Source organism: Sorex araneus, chromosome 5, assembly GCF_027595985.1.
Source record: "Sorex araneus isolate mSorAra2 chromosome 5, mSorAra2.pri, whole genome shotgun sequence".
NCBI classification, from domain to species: domain Eukaryota; kingdom Metazoa; phylum Chordata; class Mammalia; order Eulipotyphla; family Soricidae; genus Sorex; species Sorex araneus.
This window is the reverse complement of record NC_073306.1, coordinates 189,976,722-190,004,664: the sequence shown is the minus strand read 5'-3', so window position 1 is coordinate 190,004,664 and position 27,943 is coordinate 189,976,722. Positions and strand designations below refer to the sequence as shown.

At 34.4% G+C, this 27,943-nt stretch overlaps 1 protein-coding gene across 1 annotated transcript in view; it reads left to right on the top strand.

The window, feature by feature from the left end:
* TECRL (trans-2,3-enoyl-CoA reductase like) overlaps window positions 1–26,052 on the top strand; it is a 65,866-nt gene extending 39,814 nt beyond the window's left edge. Inside the window, exons 6-12 of the mRNA XM_004616454.2 lie at window positions 6,907–7,012; window positions 9,255–9,327; window positions 13,908–13,951; window positions 17,228–17,285; window positions 23,877–23,962; window positions 24,945–24,990; window positions 25,813–26,052. Coding sequence (XP_004616511.2) covers window positions 6,907–7,012; window positions 9,255–9,327; window positions 13,908–13,951; window positions 17,228–17,285; window positions 23,877–23,962; window positions 24,945–24,990; window positions 25,813–25,940 — 541 coding nt within the window. The 3' untranslated portion in view covers window positions 25,941–26,052. The remainder of the gene's footprint in view (window positions 1–6,906; window positions 7,013–9,254; window positions 9,328–13,907; window positions 13,952–17,227; window positions 17,286–23,876; window positions 23,963–24,944; window positions 24,991–25,812) is intronic.
* Window positions 26,053–27,943: the final 1,891 nt, after the last annotated feature.

Here is a 27,943-nt window from a genome sequence, read left to right as displayed (position 1 = left end):
TTGTTGGGGTTTCCCCCAAAAAAGAAAAGCAGTCCTATTGCCAAGGAGGCATTTGATAGTTCTCCACTGCTAAGAATATAGAGATATTAAGTCCCGCTGTTTGTTACATAACTTTTCTTTTTCCCCCTTGCTCCGCGCCACCGAGTTCACGCCTGTTTAGTAATCGCCACGCTGCCTGACAAGGGAAAAAAAAACGAAAAGGATGGTTATTTCCCGTCATCGGCAGGCGTGGGGCTCTGGCTTAGTTGATAGACTAGTAGAGTGTCTGCACGCAGTTTCTGGAACCGAAGGTCTTGCGCTGGTATCGGCTCCAGCTCGAGATTCCACCAGCGTCCCATTGTTCCATGTATATAATTTTTCCCCTAATATCCCATTCCCACGCCACCAGGTCTGTTTGCTTAATAGACATCACACTGTAGTTGACGACACGCCGCGTTTCTTCCCAAGAAAGAAGAAAATTTCTTCTCAGCCGGCGTGGGGACATAGCTTAGTTCAGTTTAGAGAGATGGCTACCACTTTGATTGCCTTCAATATTTCAGCAACAGACTTACTATTCTTGTTAGGATCTCGCACAAAAGTCCGACCCATTAAAAGCGAACTATTACATATTGCTGATGCTAAGATGCCGCGGCCGCGCGGTTTTGGGTTTTTGTATAAAGTCCAGGGAAAGTACAACCAGAAATAACATCACTACAAACTTTTACCCTTTTATGGTGCTCATAAGATGGAGAAGTCCTGCGCTGTGCTCAGGAGGGAGGAGTTGAGAGAGAGAGACAGGTTAAAAGAATTGGGGGATGCCCGGGTCCCACTGTTTCAGCGCACCGTGGGGTCTCTGGTCCCATGCCGGAATTAGTTCAGTGGGCTGCCTGGAGTCCAAGGGCGCTCCCTTGGGCTCTTCCATCATGCTTGCTCCGCAGCCAGATCCAAAGGGTGGGTTTTTTTTTTTATAGGAAACTAGATCTTTGTGTTACATATAGAAGTATCAAAGGATTCTCATTTGTTTCCCAGAGATACCTTGTTAATTTTGGGCACTCTTGTGTTGCAAGAAAAGGTTAAGTTCTTGAATTCCCTTTTGGACCTGTGGGGGCTGTCTTTTTACTTAAGACCATTTAGGTTACATATTTCACCACATGCCCAAGGTATTGCCTTTGTTATCTCTTGGTCTCTGGCGAGCCCCAGAGCTGTGGCAGAATTTATGGTCTTAGGAAAGTGAAAGTCACCTAGCGTCAGAGAAACTCCAGGAATTTCGTGGAATGTCTGAAATATAGACTTAAGGGAGTAAAATGGAGCCACAAGCAACAGTGAACAAGAGAGGATACTGGGCCTTCCTGTTCGCTATTCTCAGCACTGTAGCAACACTAATCTGCTCTTGTGCTGAACTTTACATGAAAGAAATTTCAGAAAAGTGTTTGTGCATGTTATCCCTAGTCTTCCTTTCTTATCCTCCTTTCTTATCATTGTTTTCTAAATTTAGTCAACTTTCAAGTAGGGACTCCAAAGTTTCATATTTCTTACACAGAGTAGCTATTCCTTACTCATTCCTTGACAGAGACTTTTTTGTTTTTTGACTAGTAAAAGCAAATACACTGGCATTTGCATTTTTCATCTATGGAATTAAAAGTGTACTATAATAATTGTACTTTGATAGCTCCTCTATCTTCTCCACTTAGCATAATACTTATATAGTAAAATAAAATAGTTTCATATGGATAGGTGAATGAATTAGATATGTATTTAGTCTAAATTAGGTACTTTTATAGAATGAAAGGGATGAACCTAACCTGGTTTAGAACTCTGGAATGTCTTTTTTTAAGAAAATGGTTTGAACACTTTTCTTTGTTTAATGGATGTATGAGTCAGCTTTTAAGTAGTAAATCTGAGGACTCTTCATATGCAAATGTTTCATGGCACAGAACAGTTTGATACTTTGTAGAAAGAGAGAGAAAGCTAATGTAGCAGAAGCACAAAGAAAGGCAGCACAAAGGCAGGTCAGCACCAGGGATTTGTTCAAAGTCTTTTACATCCTGAATGTCCAATTCACTTAGAAAGAGCCCGTGGCAGAGAAATTAGAAGGAGAGTAATTGCACTCATTTTTTAAACTAAACATATAACTTCTGCCAGATATGTAGCTCAGTATATAAAAAGAACGCTTTTTTCTTTCCTGTGGCATTCTCAAAGGAATTGACTGACAGTTGGTTACTATTCTTAAGTACAAACACAGCATGTTGTATAACATCTCAGTGATAAATGTATCTATGCCACATTGTTTCAAAATAGCAAATATGTTGAGTTTATGAAATCATTCCAGAGCATATACACACAAACAAGGAAACTACTTTTGAGTATGTGTCTCATAGTGGGCTGGAGAGATAGCACAGCGGGTAGGGTGTTTGCTAACCTGGGTTGGATTCCTCCATCCCTCTCAGAGAGCTCAGCAAGCTACCGGAAGTATCTCACCCGCACAGCAGAGCCTGCAAACTCCCTGTTGCGTATTCGATATGCCAAAAACAGTAACAACAAGTCTCACAATTGAGACATTACTGGTGCTCACTCGAGCAAATCGATGAGCAACGGGACGATATGACAGTGACAGTGTCATAGAGAGTGCATTATTATAACTCTCCCAAGGCAACCTGATTTCAAGAGAACATAGAAATTCAAATGTCATTTACGGTTATCACTGACTCAAATGCTAATGCCCCAAATGTTTTTTGACTCATATTATAGAGTTGGAAGTATTATTCTGCCTGCTTGTTTTAAATCCACAGGTGACTCACCATTAGAAAATTATTTCAATCACTCAGATACCCCTGACATTAGAACTAAACCCTAATTTGCTTAAAATCTCTATTTACATCAAGAAATAAAAAGGCCCAGCACAGGTGCTCTTTATTCTATCAGTAAAAATTAACAGATATATACTCAAAAGAGCCAGTCATCTTCATCAGGAATACAGTGACTTCAATTGACTGTAGCAAAGACTTCATTCCCCTTAGGGTGTCAAAATAAATTTATTGGCGAAGGAAAAGTAGACCACAAGCCTTTCCTGCATTTAGAATGCAGGTTAACTCTCTGCCTTGAATGCAACAGCATACCTTAGAAGTTTGTATACTTTATCTCCTGATTAAGTCACCTCTTTTATTATCCCCTTATTTATAATCATCTCTTATACATCATATAACAAAATCACATATATATTCATCAATCATATATATTCATATATATGTATATGCAATATATATATATTTGCATTCCTTTTTGTTTATATGTATATATATACATTATATATGTATTATATGTAGGCAGGAGCGATAGCACAGTGGTAGGGCGTTTGCCTTTCATGAGGCCAACCCGTGTTCTATTCCTCCGCCCCTCTCGGAGAGCCCGGCAAGCTACCGAGAGTATTGCACCCACACGGCAGAGCCTGGAAAGCAACCCGTGTGTATTGGATATGCCAAAAATAGTAACAATAAGTCTCACAATGAGAGACGTTACTGGTGCCCACTCAAAGAAATCGATGAGCAATGGGATGACAGTGACAGTATTATATGTATATATGTATACATAATGTATATATAATTCATATATATACTCCTCTTTTTGTTTCTTTGCCAAATTTTCTACTGGGCTTCCTGAATCTCTGAGTGTATTATTAGCAAAATTTCTTATTTTCAGTGTCTTGTTTGAGCAAAGCATTTAACATTTATCTCAACAGAAAAATAGTGCTGTGTCTTCCTTGCATCCATCTAAAACTTGGGCTATGATTTCTCTCAAAGTTGTAATGTATTGAAACGTATATTATAAAGAATAAAATATATGAAAATGATTGGAAAATGTAATCAGAGCCAAGTCTATTTGTGGATATTCAATAGAGTTAGTGCCAGAAAACACAGTAGCACTGTCGTCCCATTGTTCATCAATTTGCTCGATCGGGCATCAGTAACATCTCCATTATGAGACTTATTATTACTGTTTTTGACATACTGAATATGCCACAGGTAGCTTGCCAAGCTCTGCCAATCAGGCGGGATACTCTCAGTAGCTTCCCAGCCTCTCCGAAAGGGACAAAGGAATCAAACCCGGGTTGGCTGTGTGCAAGGCAAACGCCCAACCGGCTGTGCTATCACTCCAGTCCAAGAGAAATATTTTATATCTAAAGGGAACTCAACTAAATTTAAAATAATAATAAGAGTATTTTGAAATGAAATAAACTTGGTGTTATTAATGATGTGAAAAAAAAGCATTTCTTCAAATAGAAAGGTACAGCTGTATTCATAAATGATGGTTTCTTGACTCTCTTGATAGAGTATACAACAAAGGTGTGAACTACTTTATAGGTAACGTAACTAGAACTGAAATTTTTCATTTAAAGTTGAGCATAAAATAATTATATGCTTTTGTACAAAATAGAAAAATTTATTACTCTGGTATGTACATAAATTTTAGAAAGAACCAAACAGGTTGGTGAAATATCAATTCTTTTAACTTCCTTTGAACTCACATAGCAACTCCTATATTAGGACATTTGTTTTTACTTGTCTTACTGTCTAGAAAAGTATCCTCCAGATACCTACATTGCTTGTTCTTTCAGGAAACGTTTAATGTTCAATAATACACATACCAAATTAGATGTGTTTTTCAAAATATGGGCACAATTATATCCATATCATAGTGGATGTGTTCTATAAAGTATGTGTATGTCTTATAAATTAAGAACATGGCCATGAACAAACTCTGTCATGACCCAAAAAGGAGTAACTGAATAAGGATTCTGATGGGGTTAGGAAAGACTAACTTGGCCTGAAGACCCTACTCTGGGTATATATTGAGATGTACCCAGGAAGAGCCTATCTTTAAGCTTAATATGTCTCATTGTGTTCATACAGAATGATTAGAAATATTATAAGAAGTAAATTTGCTCTGATTGTTTAAATGGATTACTAGCCGAGGAAAGGAGCAAGCAATCCACCCTAGATGGGATCCTGCCCTTGAGTGGATCTCCGAGTAATCAAGAGTGCTGAGCCCTCAGATGAGATTTTTGTCCTTGGTTAATCTCTCATTGCTTCCCCTGAAGGAGGGGCTCTACGTCTGCTTGTTGTTATGACACTGTTCAGTCCTGCCTATGTGTACTCCAACCTTCATGATTTCTATACAGCTATGCTGTAAGGGGAAAGAGGGGACTAGACTAGGACTACGATAAGGACTATGAGGACTGGGACGAGGACCAAAACTACGACTATGATTGTGCTGTAAAGGGAGAGACTCAACTACAATGGGGAGGAGAGAAATAAACTGACCACCAACCAGCCTGGGGTGCAGTTCCCTGTGTCTCCATTCCCGGTCCTTCACGTCTGGCACTGTAGGCCTGAGGCACAGTTCTCTGCCACTGAACACTCAAGTCCCGTGTGCCCCCATGCTGCTTTTGAAACTCACAAGCTCCTCTTTAAAAATATTTTACACATTTGAAAAAAATAACAAATAAGGTTCATTTGTACTAGAAAATAGATTCACGTGCAAAACCAAAAAATAAACCTCTATAAACCACACATAACATTGGCTTTTATTTTACTTTTTGGTTTGGCAGCCATGTCCACCAGTGCTCAGGGTTCACTCCTGGCTCTGTGCTCAGGGATCACTCCTGGCAGGGCCCTGGGAACCACACGGAGTGCTGGGGATTGAATCCAGGTGACAATATGGAAGGCAAGAGTTTTCCCCAATGTAATCTTGTTTCAGCTGTACATTTACTTTAAAAATAGTAATGACGTAAGGGGTAAGGATATGATATAGTTGCTAGAAAATATCTATCTAATCTATCTATATCCACATATGTGTATCTATAGATGTGTATCTCTCAATATATATATACATATATATATACACCTCTATGTCTATAGCTAGATAATCTTTATCAGTTATCATTGATAACATGTACAAGCACTTGAGATTCAGTCCTAGCACTGCAGAATAAGAATCACCTGGTGTATCCATGGTGGACCCTGAGCACCACAAGGCTCAAAACACGGCTGGGAGAAGCTGACAGGTTCCACAAGCAGCCCTAACTGTAGACCTTATAAAGGAAGAAAACAAAATAAAATAGTAGTTATGTGAATGAGGTAGAGACTTTTATACAATAACAGTAAAAGCAAATATGTAGAGGCAAAGAAAACATTGCAATGTTAGATAGATAAAAAATAAATACACTTTTAAAAAGCACTTAACTGACGTGATTGAAAATGAAACTCAAAATTATTTTTCAATCTATTTTTACTTACTAGAAGACAAGCTGACAATGGAAAACTAAGTATTGCCCAGAAAGATAGTACAGGGATTTAGGCACTTCCCTTGTACTGGTTGACCTGGTTTGATTCCCATCACTGCCTCTGGTCCCTTAAGTGCTGTCAGGAGTAATTCCTGAGCATATAATAGCCAGAAGTGGCCCAAGAACCAAAAATAGGTGTGTGTGGGGGGAGGTGGGGATGAGAAAGAAAAGAAAAAGTAGTTCTCACTATTACAAAATATCAAATACTTCTAAGTAGGTTCTGAATATTTTTATAACTAGCAACCTGCTTAAACATTGAGATGTTTTATTATGAACACATTTGCAATTACTATATTTATTTATGTTCTGGGGCAGGTGTGAGCTTATTGTTTATAATTGGTATTATGGAATAATTCTAGTGTCCTCAAAATAAATGTATAAACTATTGAAGCAGTATTTTTTTTTATTATTTAATACTTGCATAGTTTTTCTAAATAAAAATATTTGTACGTTTTATCATCATTAATAGCATATTTGAAATAGCATATTGACACAAAAGATTTCAGTAAACTAAAGAAGTATACACGAGGGAATTTAGGTTTTTAGAAGAAAATTTAAGGGTTTTTTTTTTTTAATTTTCTTTGTAGCTTGGCCTGCTTTTGCCATTGTATACACTACATTAGATATATTTTGGAAACTTTATTTGTCCACAAAGTCTCTGCAGGACATTCACCTCTGAAAAATTTGATAAAGGTAAGTCTCAATATCCTCGCATTTTAATTATTATTATTGAGAAATGTTATTGGATCATATATAAAATATTTTAGTTATTTGTTTCCTCTCAAGCCTGGATTTTTCTTTTTGACTCTAACTGCATAGCTTAAAACAGCTTGAATATTCTGATCCTGAAATGACATTTACTGGGTGAAATATTTCACTGATGCTACTGTCAACCAAAAGTATATTTTTTAAATTTTGAAATTGCAATAACTTTCTTCTGAAATCCACATTATACTCAGGCAGATATTAATTTTGGAAATGATTCATCAGTGACTTCACATTATCTAAATGCCAATGAAGAGGAGAGATCTCACATACTAATACTCTAATAAATATACATTTGTGATTAAATGATGATAGATCCCCATATTTAACAAAGTTTTAATGTAGTTCTTTGTTCTAAGAAATGATCAATATGACAATTTATTCATTTACTATATATATTGGATTTTATTTTTATGGCTTTTTAAAAAATAGTACAGCCACTATGTAAAGTCTAAAATAATTGTGTTAATATTATCTAATAATCACTTATTGTAAAGTCCTTAGATGAACTGATGGTCTTGTACAGTTAGATGGTTAGACATGAGGTAACTGCGTATATCAAAACCCTAAGGATTAACAATATGGTAAGTTTGTAAGCCAAATTATACTAAGTAATTATTATTTAAAAATGAATTTTAAAAGGAGGTTATATGAGGAGATGCAGGGAAACTTGGATCACTGGTAGGGGGATATTCACACTGGTGGTGGGTTTGGAGTTGCAACATTGAATCTGAATATTGTGTTTCTATAAGCTTTGCAAATCATCGTACTAAATAAACACTGTCACTGACACTGTCATCTTGTTGCTCATCGATTTGTTCGAGTGGGCACCAGTAATGTCTCCATTGTGAGATTTGTTGTTACTGTGTCTGTCATATTGGATACACCACGGCTCTTCCATGTGGGCGAGATTTTTTCGGTAGCTTGCAAAGGCTCTCTGAGAGGGGCAGAGGAATCGAACCTGGGACGGCTGCATGAAAGGCAAACGCCCTACCACTGTGCTATTGCTCCAGCCCACTAAATAAACAAATACATAAAAATAATATAATACACTAATCTGTCTAAAATTATTTGTGAAAGCTTATAAACCAATTTTAGACTGTAAAACCAGTCAGGCAATTATGCAGTGAAATCTAGATATGAATCATCTTCAAGCAAATGGAAAACTTGGAATATTGAAGTAGATATAAACATCACACAGACCATCTATTCCATTTGAAAATTTTCAATTCTAATTTATTTTAATTTCTTCTTCAATTTTATAATTCTTTCAAATAAGATTTAAACCCTTACAAAAATCTTCTTGGTTATTCAACAAATGTGTGTTTTCTGAAAATTTTAACAAGACAGTTATAATTGTTCAAATACAATCTAAATTTATTAACTACATCAGAAATAACTGAGCTCAATATTTATTTTGGGATATTAAAACTTACATATTGGTATAAAATTAGTCCTATGGCCTAAGATGCCTAAAACAAGTTGATTCCCTTTTCGGTCATGATGCATTGCTGCCAATGATTAAATCATTATTTCATTAATTTACTGCTGGGAAATGGATTATTAGTGTATTACACAATAGATATTCACAAGTCTTTCAATAGAGATGTTATTGGTGCCTGCTGAAGCAAAATCAATGAAGAACGAGATGACAGTGCTATAACAGTGCTACAGTGCTTATTATATTTATCACTTGATATAAGCTTTCTTATATTTTATCATGTGATCTTACCTAGGTAGCGTTTGAGTGGGGTACCATAGGATATAAGTGGGGGCAATTTTTCACTCTGGTGGTAAGTGTGGTGTCAGAACATTATATGTGTGAACCTCTATAATTAGCTAGTTGTGAATCAGTGTTCCTCAATAAAAATAGGAGAATATATTCTCAAAGATTTCTTTTTGAAATCCGTTGTTACATTTAGCTGGTTTGCTAAATATTCACTTATAATTTCAAAAATAAAATTTAAAAAATGCACATCCTTAGTGAGGGTTCTTCTAAAGATGTTACTTTATTGATAACCATTCCATTGATCCAGTTTAGAAAAGTTTCTCATTTTTTTCTGTAAAAATGATTTCACTGTGATTCATAAATGCATGAGTGCTTTATAAATATATATATCCATTTTCTAAATATGTGTTTACTAAATTTTATTTTCTATTTTTTTTAAAGGGTTGCGCCTTTTATTGGGGATTCACTACTTGGATTGCCTACTACATTAATCATCCACAGTATACACCACCATGTATGTAAACTTTCCTCTTAATATACTAAGTTGCTTACACGGATTCTTGTCTAAATTATATTGCAATGATGTACAAAATACACTTAAACATAAAAGCAAAAATCAAGAAAATGGTTTAATTTCTTCCATATCATTCGCCATTAAAATTATATGTAAACTTAAAAGACCAAATCTGACTGGCATGCTTTGATTTTACTTCCAACAGAAACTCTGGCAAAACATATGAGTTGATTATAGATCTCCAAAATAACAGAGTAATGAATGAGTAAAAATTTAAAAGACAAAATTCTGTATAATTATGTATATATTCATTCTTTAGTTGTTTTAAAATATGAAAGTATTCATTGAATTATGATTCAATGTGAAATTTTATTTCTGTGACATATTGTTTCCTCTTGATAACTTTATTAAATGGCTTGGCGCTTGGACTGCAGGGATAGTGTAGCAGGTATGTTTGCTATGCACAGTGTCAACTCAGGTTCAATCGCCAGCTCCACACATGGTCTCCCCAGCACTGCCAGGAGTGATCCTTGAACACAGAGCCAGAAGTAAGCCCTGAGCACTTCCAGGTGTTGCTCAAAACAAAGCAAACAAAAGCTTGACTTGGCTTCTGGCTCTCTTGGCTTTTGACTCATATGAAACAATTGGGAGGGAGTGTGCATAATTAATCTAAATTCTCAGTTCCTTATTTCCACGAAAACATACCTGTTTTCCTCTTCATTGAAGAACATCATTCACCTCCCTTTCACTATTTTTGGGTTCTTTCTGCAGTGGACCTTTGTCTCTTCGTGTTTTTCTCTCATCCACAAAGCACATTTTGCTAAGTTGAATTATTATGAGTTGACATAATGACATTTGTGGGATAGTTCTATTTCAAATTCTTATAAAGTTGGAAATAAATAGAAGCAAAAATTTTAGAATTTGTGAATAATCAAAACCAACTTAATTTCTTCAGTTCCAATACAAAGAATTATGTCAGAGTATTTGCTACGATCAAGAGAGCTAATTTATTATGTTAATAGTAATTAATTCTAATTTAATGCCAGAAACAATTTTTTTAGTATTTGCTAGCTTTAATATTAAAACTTAGTTCTAAAATACTAAAACTCAGGATGTAGAAATGTTTTCTATACCATATTACTTTGAGTTTTTAAATATCTAATTAGACATTTTATTTTCTAATTTTGGATCTTTTAAATGATTGAAAGATATTTGCAGTTCTGATTTCTAGGTTTCTGCATGGGAAAATCCTATATATATATATATATATACATATATATATATATATATATATATAAATTATCAACTATGTAGCACTGTAGCAATGTCCAGAACACTGTCCCGTTGTTCATCGATTTGCTCGAGTGGGCACCAGTGACGTCTCCATTGTGAGACTTGTTGTTACTGTTTTGGATATAGAATACGCCACGGGTAGCTCTCCAAGCTCTGCCATGCGGGAGAGATACTCTCAGTATCTTGTCGGGCTCTCTGAGAGGGACAGAGGAATCAAACCCGGTCGACCACATGCAAAGCAAATGCCCTACATGTTGTGCTATTGCTCCAGTCCAAATATAGGGTTATAATAGAAGTTGATTGTGTTAATATACGAAAGACATATCCAGGGGGCTGGAGCAGTAGAACATCTGGTAGGGCGTTTGCCTTGCACGCAGCTGACCCGGGTTCCATTTCCAGCATCCCATGTGATCCCCTGGCCACTGCCAGGGGTAATTCCTGAGTGCAGAGCCAGGAGTAATCCCTGTGCATAGTGAGGTGTGACCCAAAAAGAAAAAAAAATAGAATACATCTCCAAAAGGGCTCATTTCCAAAAAGTTATCCTACTGAAATTTAGAGCTTATTCTGAATCCTATTATAATAATTCAATATATGTTATTTAGGAGACTTGTAGGGTAAAAATGGATATAAAGGGATTGTACAGAGAGTACACTAGGGACAGCACAACAAAAACTAAATTTAATGCAGAATACTTCATGGAAACCTGTAGAGAAGTTTACTGGGGAAACCAACCGCCATATCTGAGAGAAAAGTCTCACCAAAACTCAAAAAGTAGTGACTGATTTGCTAGATAGATTCTACAACCCCACCAGGGAGCCCAATGGAGTGGAGCAAGAATTATTAAAAGCATAAAACTTTTCCCTGTGTGTAGGGATTGGTGGTTTAAAAATTGGGGTCTTACTACCTGATCTTAACCGAGAATTGAATCAGCAGTCTGTACATTCGTACCTTCCTGCAAATTGTAAGGGAGATGCAAGTTCTGAACCCCTTCAGGAAGAGAAGCAGCTTGAGGAAATTCTACCATTAAGCCAAGGCAGAGCCATGCTGAGCTTAGAGGCATTTGCCAATACTAGGTTAAATAAAACCAATCTGTCCTGAATCCACATATGACTGTTGAGACTAATGAAAGCAGACACTGGACCTAACCTTGTGTAAAGTGTCCACATCCAACCATTGTTTAAAGAAATGCATTTGGTTGGAACCCAGGTGTAGTCATACTTAGGGTCTGACCAGACCATACTCCCCAGTTTGACTTGAAACAACCTGACAATCTAGAGAATGCCACTTATTAATAAGCAGCTGTATCAAGCAGTATTACTGACAATACATAAATTAAAGTGAGAGTCAGCGTGTCTATCATGATGCAGATTCTATTAGTTTTGACGATAACTGAATGTTCATTAAAATTGGAAAAATTCTCACATTCCTAAGAATATGATTCAAAATGAGGCATCATGCTAATTTTTGGTTTTTTTATATTTATATAAGTAAACATGTAATATAGTATAATTACATTATAATTATATAATTACATTATATTTATAATTCACTGTATCACTGTCATCCCATTGTTCATCGATTTACTCGAGTGGGCACCGCTAATCTCAGCCCTGAGATTTTAGCATCCTCTCCTTACTCATCTTGCCCAGTGATTGGAGGCTCTTTCAGGGTCAGGGGAATGAGATCTATTGTTATTGTTTTTGGCATATTGAATACGCCACGGGTAGCTTGCCAGGTTCTGCCATGTGGGTAGAATACTCTCGGTAGCTTGCCAGGCTCTCCGAGAGGTATGTATATATCTATTACTGTATTTTGGATATGAATACGCCACGGGGAGCTTGCCAGTCTCTCCTGAATGGGCAATAGACTGTTGGTAGCTTGTCAGGTTCTCCAAGAGGGAGAACTAGGCTATTAGATGTCACGTGGCCACGGTGCTTCCAGGAGCTTGGATATATAGTCTCTGGATGTTCGCTATAGATGGGATTACACGGCACTGGGTCTGGGTGTGACTGCCTAGCTACGGGAAAATGGGGGATCTGGGTGGAAGAGGCCCAGCCCTGATCCAAGCAGCCTTGGAGGTCTTGGCCCTGGGACTCGCAGTCCTGGGTTCCTCCACTGGCTCTCCCATGTGTGAGGCAAGTCCCATGTGGAGAGTGGCCCTGAGCACGGCTATGGCTGGGTTCTGGAGGTCCTCAACTGTTGAGGCTCTGCTGGGGCGGGGGAGGGAAACGCAACCCGTCCCCTTTGACCGCCGAAGGGCCCTGACACGGGGCCAGGCACGGGGGCAAGAGACTGTGTCACTCTCTTCCGGGAGGTAATTACAAATCGTAACTACAAATTATAATATGTAATTATGATATATTACATCTATGTTGTAATACAATTTTGCATATACATATGTAGTAATACAATATGTATGTAATTGTAAAATATTAAATTATATTTATGTAATTACCTTATATTTATGTAAAGAAGTATAATGTGGAGTTACACATACTACACATATAATCTGAAGAAATGCAACTGCTAATACAGAAAATAAACTTAAAAAATTCCATTTTCTAGTAAATTTGCATGTTCTAATTTATCTGTCATGAGCAAAGTGACTTTAGAACCCTTTAAATTCAGCTATGTTTTTTACTATGTTTGTTACTATTCCTGCAATTTAAAGATATAAAATAATATAAACATATTTTATTTTAAGAAAAGGACAATATTATTTCCCCATATACTTATTTTTGTGATAAAAAATGAACTCTTCAATTATTGCCTGTAAAAAAAACAAGGCAAAAGTAGAATGTATTATTATTGACAAAACATTTTTTTAAAAAAATTAAAACTTAAAAAGATTAAAAACAAAATATTCTGGATCATACTAAGAACAAATGAAATAGATTAGATTTTCCTTCAAATAGTTTTAAGCTAAAAATTAAGTATAGGGGCTGGATCGATAGCACAGCAGGTAGGATGTTTGCCTTGCACGCAGCCAACCTGAGTTCGAATCCCAGCATCCCGTATGTTCCCCCAGGCACCGTCAGGAGTAATTCCTGAGTGCAGAGCCAGGAATAACTCCCTGTGCATCGCCAAGTGTGACTCCAAAAGCAAAAAAAAATAAACATGCAATAAAAAAATTGTATATTTTACTGAAAAAGTATCATCTACAAAGGCAACTGCATACTAGAGTAGATAAGAGGATAGTGATACTCATAAATTTGTTTATATTATGTCCACACCATGACAATCCATACTGAGTATTCAGATAACATCTTTGTTTTTCTGCTTTCCAGCATTTGGAAACAGACAAATTACAGTGTCTGCTATAAATTTTCTGGTATGTATGCTTTTTATTATTTTGTATTTGTACTTTAATAGTTATGTAATTAAGAATGCAGAACAGATTGTATTTGGGAATTTTCAAGGTGGAAAATATGATGTTTTGTATCATATGCCTAATGAAATTCAATGAAGTAAAGAAAATACATTCCCATAATTAAGTTATTAGCTTTTAATATTTTAATAAAAATGTTATCTATAAAGGTTGCTTAGAATTATTTGAAATGTAGTACAACTTGATAAATTGAGCTTAGTAATTCTCCCTATTGTCAGATCATTGTTACCAGTTTACAAAACTGTTGAGCAAAAGTTTTGCAAGTCGAATAAATACCAAAAACCACATTGACATAGTTTTAATTTAACTAAATCTAGATAAAAATCAAAGTTTGATTTTCAATAAAACACAGTTCTTTAAGCCTAACTTTTAAGTCCATTTTTCTCAGAGAATTCTATCTAAATGTCACATATAATTTTGTTAATTTTACTGCACATCAATTAGTAATGAAATTTTTATTAGACATACATTTAGTATCATATATTGTTATTATCATAACTTCACTCTTTATGTTCTTTCTGCTTTCTGTCCTTGATAGATAAAATCTCAGTGATCAACTCCTGGGATTTAAACACATTTATATCTTTTCTGAAGTTTTAAATAAATATCTTTTTACTCTCCATTTTACACAAAGCACAAAACACACTATGCTTGGTAAAAATTATCTTACATGAACGTCTCCATACAATGTATATCTTTGCTTTTATGCACACATATGTTTCTAATAAACATTTTGTTGATAGCATTCTGTACTATGTAGTCTTTATTTATTAATTTTATACACTGTTAGAAATAAATCTTCATTAAAAGATAATTTGCTTCCATTATCTATATTACATACTAACACTGGTATGTAAATTATATATTATGGGATAGAAAGACAGCACAACATCTAAAACAGTAGCCTTGCATTTGGGTGACCCAGGTTCATTTCCTATCACCTTACATGGTACCCTGAATTTGCTAGGAGAAATTTCTAAGTGTAGGGTGAGGATTGAGACCTGAACATCTTCAGATGTGCCTACCCCCTCAAAAAAAATGAAAATAGCATATTAGAATTGTATTGAATATGATTGTATTAGTTAATTCTTAGTTATTCATAAGTGAATCATTACTTTGTTCACTAACCATTAGCAATGACAATATTTTCTTCTGCTCTTTTTTAGTACTATTTTTTGTCTCTTTAGTACTATTCTGTGACTCCTAATATACTAAAATATTTATGTATGTATTTTTTAAAGAAACATGTTGTACTGTATATATAATTAGTACACATTTTGGCAATATATGTGAGTTTTACCATTTTGTGTTTTGAAAATATTAAATTCACCATTGTAAAGGTTTATATAAACAAAATCTTATTTTCATTATTCACTATTCCTCTCAAATTTACTCTTACTCTCAAAAAAATATTGATAACTCATCAATTCCTCCTGCAATAAGCATTTATTCAAATAAGGATTCTCTTTGTCCTTTTGTTGTCTTTAAAAATGCAGAAAATGAGAGAAATAGATAATTTTGAGAGGATTAGACAATAGCGAAGTATTGAAATTAACTCTTGTATCTAACTCCTTATTCTAATTATTAGTTATTGATTTGTTAAGGGTGCTTCTTTTTATAAAAATGCAAATAATCTTGGAGAGATGATTATTTTATTATCAAGAATACCTCCTCTTATAATCTTTAGCTGAAAAGAACCTTGCCATATGTCAAGTAGTAATATTTTTTGGTAGAGGGGTGAGTGCTGGGAACAGTGTAACATAGTTTTTAATGAAAATTGAGGAGAATGTGTCTCTTCTGTAGAAATTAAAGACTTGGAAAATGCATGTGGATATTTGATACTTGTGCATGTGTTGAATATGGATAAAACTGTCATTTTAAAATTTTTTTTATTAGAGAATCACTGTGATGTACAGTTCCAAACTTAAGAACTTGTATGTTTGCATTTCACTCATACAGTGATCATTTACCCATCCCTCCACCAGTGCCCATTCTCCTCCACCAATGATCCCAGTATCCCTCTCACCACCCCCACCCCATCCCCCACCACCCCACCCTGCCTCTGTGGCAGGGCATTCTCCTTTGTTCTCTCTCCTTCTCTCCTTTTGGGTGTTGTAGTTTGCAGTAGAGGTATTGAGTCATTTTTAAAGTGCTCTTGTTCTCAGCAAGTTCCTCAGATTAGGTCATAATATTTTTTCATTTGCATGCAAATATTTCTAATTATAAAATTATCTCAAAATTCAGCATTGTTTCCTAAATGTCTTTTAAAAATACAAATCTTTTAAACATATTCTATGCAAAACTTTTTCATAAGAATGTTTGTAATCAAATTGGTATTTCAAATTGTTCAACCTGATCCCCAAAGCTGACCCCAAAGTAGGACCTACATAATTTATTTTGTATTGTTTTCTATGAATAATCCGCTCATGATAATCAGAAAAAGTTATTTTAGAGGAAAAGTGTGGCGAAGATTGTTGTATCATACTAGAGCCATTAAGCCCCTGTAAAGGGTAAGAGATGTCACGCTACTGCAAAAGCTTCAGAAATTCTCAGATTTTTAAATAGGGTTATAGTTAGAATTAAGTTTTTAACTGAATGGTGACTTTGGGTTCTGGAGGCAAGTCTGTGGCATGTTGCTCTCTTCCTCTTCTGAGAATTATTTACGAGTCTCTGGATCTTGGTCATTAATGAGCTTATAGGGCATTAGAGGCAGTTTGTGGGCGTGACTGCTAGACTACCAGAACTGCCAGACACAGGGAGATGGAGGGAGGTTGCCTATTCCTGACTCCGTGTGAACCTGAAGATTTCAACCACAAGCCTGCTTACCTGCATTTTTCAGCAGATTCACTCATGAATGAGGCTTGTATGAAGCTGTGGGGATTGGCTTTGAGCATAGCGGTGATTGAGTTCTGGGTTTCTTTGGCTTCCGGCGCTTGTGAGGGCAGGTGGAGGGACTCACTGGAACAGCCTGGCACGAAGTCCAGAGGCATCTATGAAACGTGCTGCTTTCTTCCTCTTCTGAGGTTTATTTGTGAATCTGCTAACTCAATTTTTTATCTGCCCAAACTACTTATTTCTTTGTTAAACACAAAATCGTCTATCTCAATTTGAATAACATTATATCTCTTGAATCTTTGAAATGTATGCATTGCATAGCTGCAGAAAACATAATTTTAAATTATGGAAATAGCACACTAAAAATGTTAATATGTTCTGCAGGTTTGTGAAGCTGGAAATCATTTCATCAATGTGGTGCTGTCTCATTCTAAACACACTGGTTAGTACTTTTTTCCTAATTGTCTGGAATAAATTGTGTTAATAATAATTTTAAAAGCGTTAAATGAACAATTTCAGAAGGAAAATATCATCAGTTGAAAATACTTGAGACGATAGCCTTAATTCCTGCTTTTTATGAGTTCTCCCCAAATATTTAAATTATGTCTTATATCTTAATACTGATTTCTCTAAAATGAAGCTCATGTGATTGCGAGCAAGTGCACACCCATGCACCCCATGACACACACAATCACAGACACGTGCATGTGAAAAATAAACCCATAATTAATGAGTACAGCAGTCTAGAGACACAGTGATGCAGGCAGGTGCTTGTTTTGACTGTGGCTGAACCCAGCTGGGTCCCCAGCAACCTATATTGTCCCAGATCCCACCAGTAGTCCAAGATCGATCCCTGGATGCAGAGCCAAGATAATCTCTGATCACCCACTGCTAACAACTCCTGCCCCCACAGACATGTAGAGCAGTATGAAACTTGTTGACGAATATTCAAAATCCTAGTTATTCTCAATCTTGAACAAGTTTACAAGGAACCGATACAACTTCACTCTATCTATAGTTATCTATTAGACTGTATTCTAATTTACTTATTAATTTTGCAAATTAAGTAACATTCTAGTAGCAATGCCAGATAAGGAATTTTGAATTTAACAGTAAGCGAAATATGACTTTAAAACACTTTTAGAATCTTCTTAAGTTACATTTTTTTCAATTGTTTTACTCAAGTTATTTTATAGATAAGGATATACAGTTATTTATTATAATAGTAATGACGAATTTATGAAAATCATGTCTGAGAATATAGATGCATTCAACTTTTCAAATGTGTTTTAATGTTTGACAGAATCTTAAGGTTTCATCATTTCACATTTCCTGTAGACTGAGGAAATATATGAAACAATTTCTGAAAATAATTGTTGAGCGATAGCACAGAAGGTAGGCATTTGCCTTGCATGCAGCCAATTCGGGTTCAAATCCCTCTCAGAGAGCCCGGCAAGTTACCAAGAGTATTCCGCCCACATGGTAGAGCTACCCGTGGCATATTCAAAATAGTAACAACAAGTTTCACAATGGAGATGTTAGTGGTGCCCACTCGAGCAAATCAATGAACAAAGAGACAACAATACTACAGTTTTACAATATAATTCATAGAAACTACTAGAATGTTTATTAGCATATTAAAAGCTCTGATTCAAAGTTTCATTATAACATATTTAATTGTAATAACTACTTAAAATTTTAAGATTTGTGACCATAAACTAGATAGCTAGACATATAGGCATATTGAATAATTATGATGTGACTTAAAATATAATTTCTCTCAACTCAATAGAAATAAAAGATTAGCAAAATGTCTTGTGGTTTGTCGCCTTTGATTTTACTGGAGTAACACACTTCATTAAGAGGTTTGCTATCGCTAATAACAGAATCAAATTCATTAAACTACTGAATCATTCTTGGAGCACATGTCTGGTAGTCAGATTCAGTACTGAATCAAAACACAATACAATACTGTTAGCACAATGAAACATTGGTAAAGTTACAATATTTTATATTTGATCTGGACTCTAACAAAGAGATCACTTTTAAAATTCTTCATCTATCTGAATAAGGTGACATTATTTAAATATGTTCATCACATTTCCAAGTCCCACATGACATTGAAACTACATTTTTCTTCAAAATTTGAGACTCCCTTTGTTTTATGTATTTTTTAGTCCAAACTTCATCTTGTTTTGTATAAGCTCTTGAGAAATTAGATGCCAATCTAATCTTCTCTCCTTTATTAATTTACTTGCTTTTGCCTGCAGACTCCGAGAGTTTTTTTTCATTTATCACTAACATCCATTAATGTAAGATGTGTCTTACATTTGATAAGTCTATGTCAGTTTTCAGGGGATCAATTGCTGTCTTTCAGCTGGTTGATTCATTAATTTATTTTTATTAGCTCTAAAGATAAAAATGTAATTGCTTTTATGGTATACATTGAGTATGGTAGATAAAGGAATTGTTACACGTATTACATTTGTCTTTGAGTTATATATCTATTCTTTCTAATTTTGTATTTTGAGGTTAGAGTAATTCTTATTTCTCTATTTAAGCTATCTTATTTGGGGACCAGACAAATAGTGCATGTAGTAGGTTGCTTATCTTGTACATCGCAATCTGGGTTCGATTTGCAGCATGTCATGTGATTCCCCCAAACACAACCAGGAGTAATTCCTGAGTGCAGAGATAAGAGTAATTCCTGAGGATTGTCATGTGTAGCCCCCAACCAAAACAGCCCAAAATAAAGACACCATATTCTATTAAAAATCCTGCACCTGGTCATACTAAATTATGTACTTACTGCCATACTTTACTTAATTTAAAAATATTTTTCTTGAGAATTATATACTATTTTTGTATTTCTGTTTTGTATATATTTTGATTTTTAATTTATTAATGGTTATGTTCTTTGTTGCCTGCCAATGCATTTGTGTCTGTGCCTCTCATGAAAATTTTGGGAGGGTCTTTTTAACAAATATGAGAAGACTCTCACATTCCACTTCATTTTGATAGATCTTTATGTAAACATAGGCCAGTTCTGCTCATTCGTAAGGGTATGCATTGCCTTTAAAGAAAAATAACAAATGTTTTATAGATTAGAAGATTGATGTAACATCTGTATAAAATGTTATGTTTTGGAATGAAGGAGATGGTTCTTTTAAAATTATTATTGTGTTTTTTTGGCCCCTCCTTCATTAGTTTTAATTTCCTGTGCTATCTCTCTTTCATATCATAATGAGTGGTGCTTTATTACAATCTTATAGTGACTCTTCAGTACTAGAAGTCTGGATATATAGATTAGGAGCAGCTTTATCTGCATTGGTAAGTGAGAATCAATGGTAGTGAACACAAGCATTAGTGCTCATCCTTCCTACAAGACAGCATTTACACACCCATTTAGCATCAAAGGAGCAATTCATTATAAAACCTGCATTACAGAGGTCAGCTATCATCTACCAATTCTTATTTTCTATTTCCTATGCATTTTCTCACAGATATTCTCTCTTAGGCATTCACATGTGTTATGAAGATCTTCACACTTTGTATCTGCTCGTAAATGTATCGACAGTCTTATATCCTGAATTATTTGTTCATTTGGTTTGATGCTAAATATATCATTGACTTTGATATGTTTCTTTTAACACCAGTAATTCTGCCCTTTGGAATAATTCTTTACTGAGTTTTGGAGCCTCACATATCACTAAAATATTTCTATCATGTGTGCACTTACATATAGTAAACTCATCACTGAGTGAAATTCAGAGGTTTTATTTACTTTTTTTTACCTTTCCATCTGGCCTTTAGGAAAGATAAGTGTGGCTACACTTGTGATATAAGAAGATGTCTTGGTTGAACCATGGGAGAGGACATGATTAACAGGGATAACTGCTAAACCCATATACCTGCAAACACATTTTTCTACGTATGGTTTACTCTGATGATGCCTTTCACATTGCATACAATATTATTAGTACATTTTAATACATCTTAGTATAACTTATTTAAACTAATAACTCTAAAAGAATTTATATTATAATAAATATTAATGACCTTATGCTCACTTGATGTACCTAGGGTAGGATCTCTAGCTTATCTCTATTCTATAGTATGAAGGGACCAATTTATCAAAGAGATATAATTCTCCACCACAAATGTCTTGGCTTTCAACATTATAATAATTCCATTGTTGCTTGAATAAATTTCACACATTCTATTTTGCCACCATTAATAAGTTGTATATAGACTACATGAATATACAGCCCAAATGCAGGAGTGCTTTTCCTAAAACTGGATAGTTCTGCAATTTTTGGCTTTGCAGCTGTTGCCTTACTTTAATATTGCAGCTTTGTGCGCTAAATGGTATAGTTCAATTTCCTAATATTTAATAGGATTCATCCATAGCTGGATGAAAAGGCCCTCTACAAATCTTTCCAAGTGGCTACTTCACATGATTATCAACCAATAGGTTGATAATTCAACATTAATCGTGATGAGGTACTTCTCAGGCTTCTAGTGATGGGTAACTATTAAATTCAATGTGCTTCTACCACATTTTTCTACATGTTTCACACTGATTATGCCATTTCCACAACATAATGAAGTATTTGTACATTTAAAATACATGTAGTACATCTTATCTACCAAGGTAAAACAAGGGTCAACAGCATTCAAGGTATATGCTGTAACTCATCTACTATCTTTTAGGTCCCCTTCCGTTTGAATGTGGGAAAGTACAGTTTCAGTGATTTATTTTTGCTGTGAGCCATAGTTTTGACGATGTGTCTAGGTACAGATGGGTAGTATGTTTGAATCATGAAAACAGAACAGTACTGATAATAAACTTATCAGTATCAAACTGCATTTTCTTCTCTTTACAAGTATCCTGAGACTCAAATCATACAAATATTCTGTTTACATTAGCTGATTTTTTTTCTTTTTGGCTGGGTCACGCAGGTTCATTGAAGTATGCTTATTCTCTTTCCTCCCTCCCCCGATTAGACAGAGAACATAACCAGGTAGTTTATGCTATTATGTAACTGTAGTACATAATCCCAAGAGGGAAGATGGAAAATATTTTACAGGGAAAATCTTAAAGCATATTGATTTATGTATTATTTTTGTGTAAGAGAATATGCCAGTATTTAATAGGGCAGGGTGAGCACCCACTTATGTAGTCTCATGTAGTCAAAAAACTCTCTATAATACAATATTTAAGGAAAATGTCCTAGGATCATCAGACATCCTTTGAATTGGAGTCATGCATGTTTTTAGACCTTGACTATTCTCACAGTTAAGCTTTGGAATCTGTCTTTAATTTCTCTAAATTTTGTTCAATGTAGAGGATTAGAATTTCTTTGTATGTTGTCAGGTAGATATTCTAGCCTTAAGCTGACATTTAAGTTTCAATCATTCATTTCAATGATATCTGATTTTGTCAAGAACACTGATAATGATCATCACTTAATGTACAAAATTAAGTATTCCATTTTGTCACAAAATACACAAAATACACTGTAAAATAAACTGTTCGAATTGTTTTATTAAAACTGACCAGTTATCTCATACTAGTACCTAACATCAATAATGGAGCGCTCATTGCAGATTCATTGAATAATGGCTTTAAATGGGTCATTCATGTCTAAAATGCCGTTTCAGTATCTGTTTTTAGACAGATCATTCTTAGTATCATTTTATAGTCAGTTCAGTTTTCTGAGTGTAGAAACCTAAACATGATTATAATTAATGGCAACTATGGACACTTTAAAAGTGTCTCTATATAAAGAATATACTTTCCTGTATCACAGGATATATCATTTCTTTAACCTCTTACTGGCTGGAGTTTAACATTCATAAATCAGAGATGTAGCTCATGTTTTCCTGTGAAAATCATCCACTTCTGTAACTCAATAATTATATGTTCCTTAATTACCCTTTGAAAGTGATGTATGAATATTAAATAAAGATGCTGGAGATTCAGCTCTGAGGTAGAGAGTATACATGTGTATGACCCTAGATTTGATCTCAGCACTAAAATCCACCCACCAGTACCAAAAAATTAATATAAGCATTACCAAGAGAATCTACAATATTAAATGTAACACATGTTTATCCTTGTCTCAAAATGAGCAATGCATGAAATCTATATAGTACTGAATTTAATTTTACTTTGGTATTTTAAAAATAGTAACAATTTTGGAAATAACATACTGACATTTCATTATGACTTTAGAGTTATAACTAAAAGAGATTACTTGATATGTTATTTGATTAAATCTAACTATAGAAAAGAAACAGTAATCTTATAATTCGTATTTATTTTTACAAATGTCACAGCTCAAAGATCAACTTGAAATCATTATAAATTTGTTATCTAAAATGCTTCTTGGAAAAACTTCAAAGGCAAAAAATAACTAACAAACATCGAGTGACAATATTCTAAGTATAATGAGAGCTGTAAATAACAATCCTGATTGCTGAGCAGAAATAATTTATGTGTGATTTTTGAATATTAATACACTGATAGTCACTGTAATCCTCTTATGTGAGATTTTCACACATTTTTCTGGTATAAATGACATTCTTATAAAATTCCCTTTGGATTTCCATTAATTTAATACAAAGCAAGGTTTGAAGTATTTATTAAATACATTCAAGTAAATGTATTTAATTTGAAACTGATATAGAATAGAAAATTATATAAATTTGATAAAATATTATTGGTCACAATAATCAACAACTATTATGATATGAAAATAATGTTTACATATAGTTTTGTTTAAAAATATTAAGTAAATGATTTTTATTATAATGCATTCTATAGGCATAGACATAGAATGTAAAAAGCTTTCTTCCTCAGTTGAAAGAGAACATTAAAATCAGATTATTTTAAATAATTTGTAAATTACAAATATATTATGGTACTTTATGTAGTATAATTGTAAGTACTTTAAATAATTGCATATTTATTATATGACCATATTTCCAGTATTTAACACCATTAACACTTTGTTTTCTTTTCTAAAAGGAAATAATGCCTGTTTTCCAAGTCCAAATTGCAACCCCTTCACATGGATTTTATTTCTGGTTTCATGCCCTAACTATACCTATGAGGTAAGATATCTGTATTTAAATAAATGCACTTAATCATAGAATGAGCCCATATTTATGTTTATCATAGATTAATACTTTGATTATATATGTGTGTTTACTCTGGGTGTAAAGTCATATATAGATTATGACATACATAACTATTAGTAAAGAAATTTTGAATTTTTGCTCTGTTATGTGCTATGAGTCACAACCACTGGAGCTCAGGGTTTACCGCTGATTCTGTGCTTAGGGATCATTCTTGGTAAGTTTAAGAGAACCCCATGAAATTCGTGGGATTGAATTAGGTAGCCCTCAAGCCAGGGCAAGTGAGTTACTCACTCCATTATATCTCAAACCAATTTGGAATTTTGAAGAGCGGTGTGATGATGTGGACAAACCCACAGCTTCACACATGTGACACAAATGCTCTATTTCTGAGTTATATACTGAGCATAAAATTTGGAATATCTCAATGGTTTTCCCACCGAAAATTTGAAAAAGTACTTCTAAATATGTTTTGCATGTATTTTTATACATCTAAACAATGCTGTATTATCTTGCTGTAAAATGTTTTAGGGCTGAACAGATAGTACAGCAGTAAATCCAGAAATAGTACAGGAGTAAAGAATGTGGCCGATCCTGGGTAGCTGATCACTGCATTATTTATCATTCCCACATACATTCCCCATTATTTATCATTTCCACATGTTGTGGTGCAGATCCCAAAATAAGTCCTGAACTGGGTTTGGTCCCCAAACCAACCAAACAGAAATAAGGAATAATAAAATTTTATATTTTTATTAAAGTTAAAAAATTGTTCCATTTTCACATTATTTTAGTATTGTTTTATGGAATTGTTTATTCCATATTTAAAAATTTAGATAGATTTATTTGTCTCTAATTTTTATATTGCTTTTGAAAGCTTCCAATTTTCTACTCAACTATATAAAAATGAATACTGTATTAATTCAAAATGTTTATTTGTTTATGTTTAATTTAACAGATTGGATCTTGGATTAGTTTCACAGTCATGACACAGACACTGCCAGGTAAAAAAGAGGTTTATACAAAACAAAGAAAAGTAAATACACATTTTGGAGGAGTTGTTTATGAGAACAAATTGACATAATACTAAAATCAGATATGTTTGCAAAAGATTTTATACTTTCATTTGCATTTTTATTTTGAATTATGTTAGCGGTTTAAAAGTATATCCAACATTATTTACTTTGTATTTCTATGCAATATAGCTTAATCCAACAACCCAAATTAAATATATTTATTTAACAAAGAGCCTTTGTTATGTAATGATAATAATGCACTTTGCTTAAATCCTTTTGATGTGCACACTCATAAATACACTGTGTCATCAAGTGTATGAGAGTGTGTAAAGAGACACAGAGAGAATAAATGTGTAATATTTTAGTGCTGAGCATTTTGACACACATAAAGAAACTGCATTGCAAAGAATTTACTGAACCAGAAGGGATGTATGCAATACCCATTATAACTGTCGTAGTTGCTAGTTGCACTGTACAAAAATTTTGTGTCACAATGTTGATGTATTTGTCTAGAGGTATTTGCTATGAAGATGTAAAGTATTATCGAAAAATTTAGAAGTCAATTTTCTTGCTATGTAGCATAATGGAGCAGTGGAATGTCAAAAATATGGATTCGTTTTATGTCTATTCTCTTTCTATGTTAAGTCAGCCATGCAATCAATACCTATAGAACCTATTATGGCACCTACAAATAAGAATAAAGAAAATTTATGGAGAATTATGAACAATATTATGAGGCTAAACATGATAGTATTGTTATGTAAATTGCGTTAGCTATAAGTAATGAAATAATTACTTTCTCTTTTTTAGTTGGGGTTTTTACACTGCTGATAAGTATCCAGATGTCTTTGTGGGCAAAAAAGAAGCATAAGATATATCTGAAGAAGTGCAATTCGTATGTGTTTTGGAAATCAGCAATAATTCCATTTATATTGTAAAAAAATGTTGTATTATCTCAGATATAAAACAATAAAAAGTTTAATCAAGAATATTTGACCATATTCCAGAAATTGATAACAGGAATTTTACTGAATAAAAATATAAAATGTTTCACAAAATGTAGAAATTATACCTAGGACTCAAGAAAATGAAAAAATTTCAGCACATTTTTGAGGTATTGTTTTTAAAAATATTTTTAGTTTATTAAATATTTTGTAATAGAGCTTGCAAAGGAAAATAAAAGTATCAACTCTAAATAATTTTAAGTTTGTTAAAAAATTGCTTAATTTTACACATTTTCATAGTAAATTAGTTTATTGTTCTGCATATTACTAAAAAGTATCAAATACTTTATCTTGGTTCAACTCTTTATACAAATCCTCTCTATTTTAGGGGACCAGAGTCATAGCACAAAAGGTAGGGCATTTGCTTTGCATATAGTAGACTCTGTTTGGTTCTCATCATCCCATACACTCCCAGAGTACCATATGGAGTAATTCCTGATTGTAGAGCCAGTAGTAACCTGAAGCATCATCAGGTGTGTTCCCAAACCAAATGAATAAATGAAATGAATTAAAATGCTTTTAGTCTGCATCTCATTTACTCATAATACAAGTCATGCTATTTTCCTCAAATTCTAGCAAAATATCATCAGATATTTATTGTTTTCATAGTACAGAAATGTTTATTTAAAATAATTATGTAAAGATGTATACAATGATTATATTTCAAGTATGAGATAAAAGTAGAGCATATTTAATTTTTTTGTGACTGAGTTAAAAGGTTTTTTTCTTTATTTTTGCTTCCATTGTCTCTTTCTCTTATTGCCAGTATACTTTGATTTCTGTGTGATATAATCTGCTTATATCTTTGACAATATGGGCAATGTTAAAAAATAAAAGTACTTGCCATTTTAAATGCTTTTAAAAATTGTAGTCTATATGTCAATTTTAAAAAGGGATTTTAGCTATAGATTTACTCTTAATGAAATACACATATACATACAGATACTTATCTCATTGACTGCAGTACATACACACACTCCTCCGTTACACACACATTATAAACATATCCTTAGTAAAAGTAGTTCTGGTGTATGTTCATGTAACCATTCATTTATTCAATAAATAATGGTACTCCTTTGAACGTCTTGTTATTGGTACTCCTTTGAACTTCTTGTTATTTTTCCCGTGTTTATGATATTAAACTATCTCAAGGGAAGAAAACTATAACCTTTAACTCCCCAATAATCCTTCCAGCAAATTGGTAGGGAATTTTTTTTAATTGTATTGAATCACTGTGAGACACAACTACAAGCTTTCATGTTTGATTAAAATCAGAGCTGGAGCGATAGTACAGCAGGTAGGGCATTTGCCTTGCACACAGTCGACCCAGGTTCAATTCCCAGCATCCCATATGGTCCCCCAGCACAGGAGTAATTCCTGAGTGCAGAGCCAGGAGTAATACTTGAGCATCGCGGGATGGGACCCAAAAAGAATAAAAAAAATAATCAATCAAACAAACAAACAAACAAATAAATAAATATAAAAATCACTGGGCCACTGGAGAGTGTTTTATCCTGAGGGTCGGCTCCATCACCTGAGTGCCTTCCTTGGAGCCGCAAACAAGGAGGGCCCCGGGAGGGAGGTGGCCGAGTTGGTGGGAGACCTCTAGCCCAAGAAGACCCTGGGCCTGTGGAGTCTGTGAGTGCCCAGTCTGCTTGCAGGTCCTTAGTCCCTTGCCTTCTGCCTCTACCAGCCATGGTACGGACCCTGAGAGCGACACAGGGGAGGCCGTTATGATGCCTTTGTGCCCCCCAGAGCAAGACCGCTGGCATCCGTGGTGTCACTCCCGGGTCCCCTGGGTATGCGTTGAGCTGTGTCCAGGCCGGTTGTGTGGAGTTAGAGTCCCCCAAAAGCGACAGAGAACAGTGGGGTGTGCTCCGGTCTGGTTTCTGCGTCTCCAACACTCGCGGGTGTGGTGGGGTGGACGACGTGGTTCT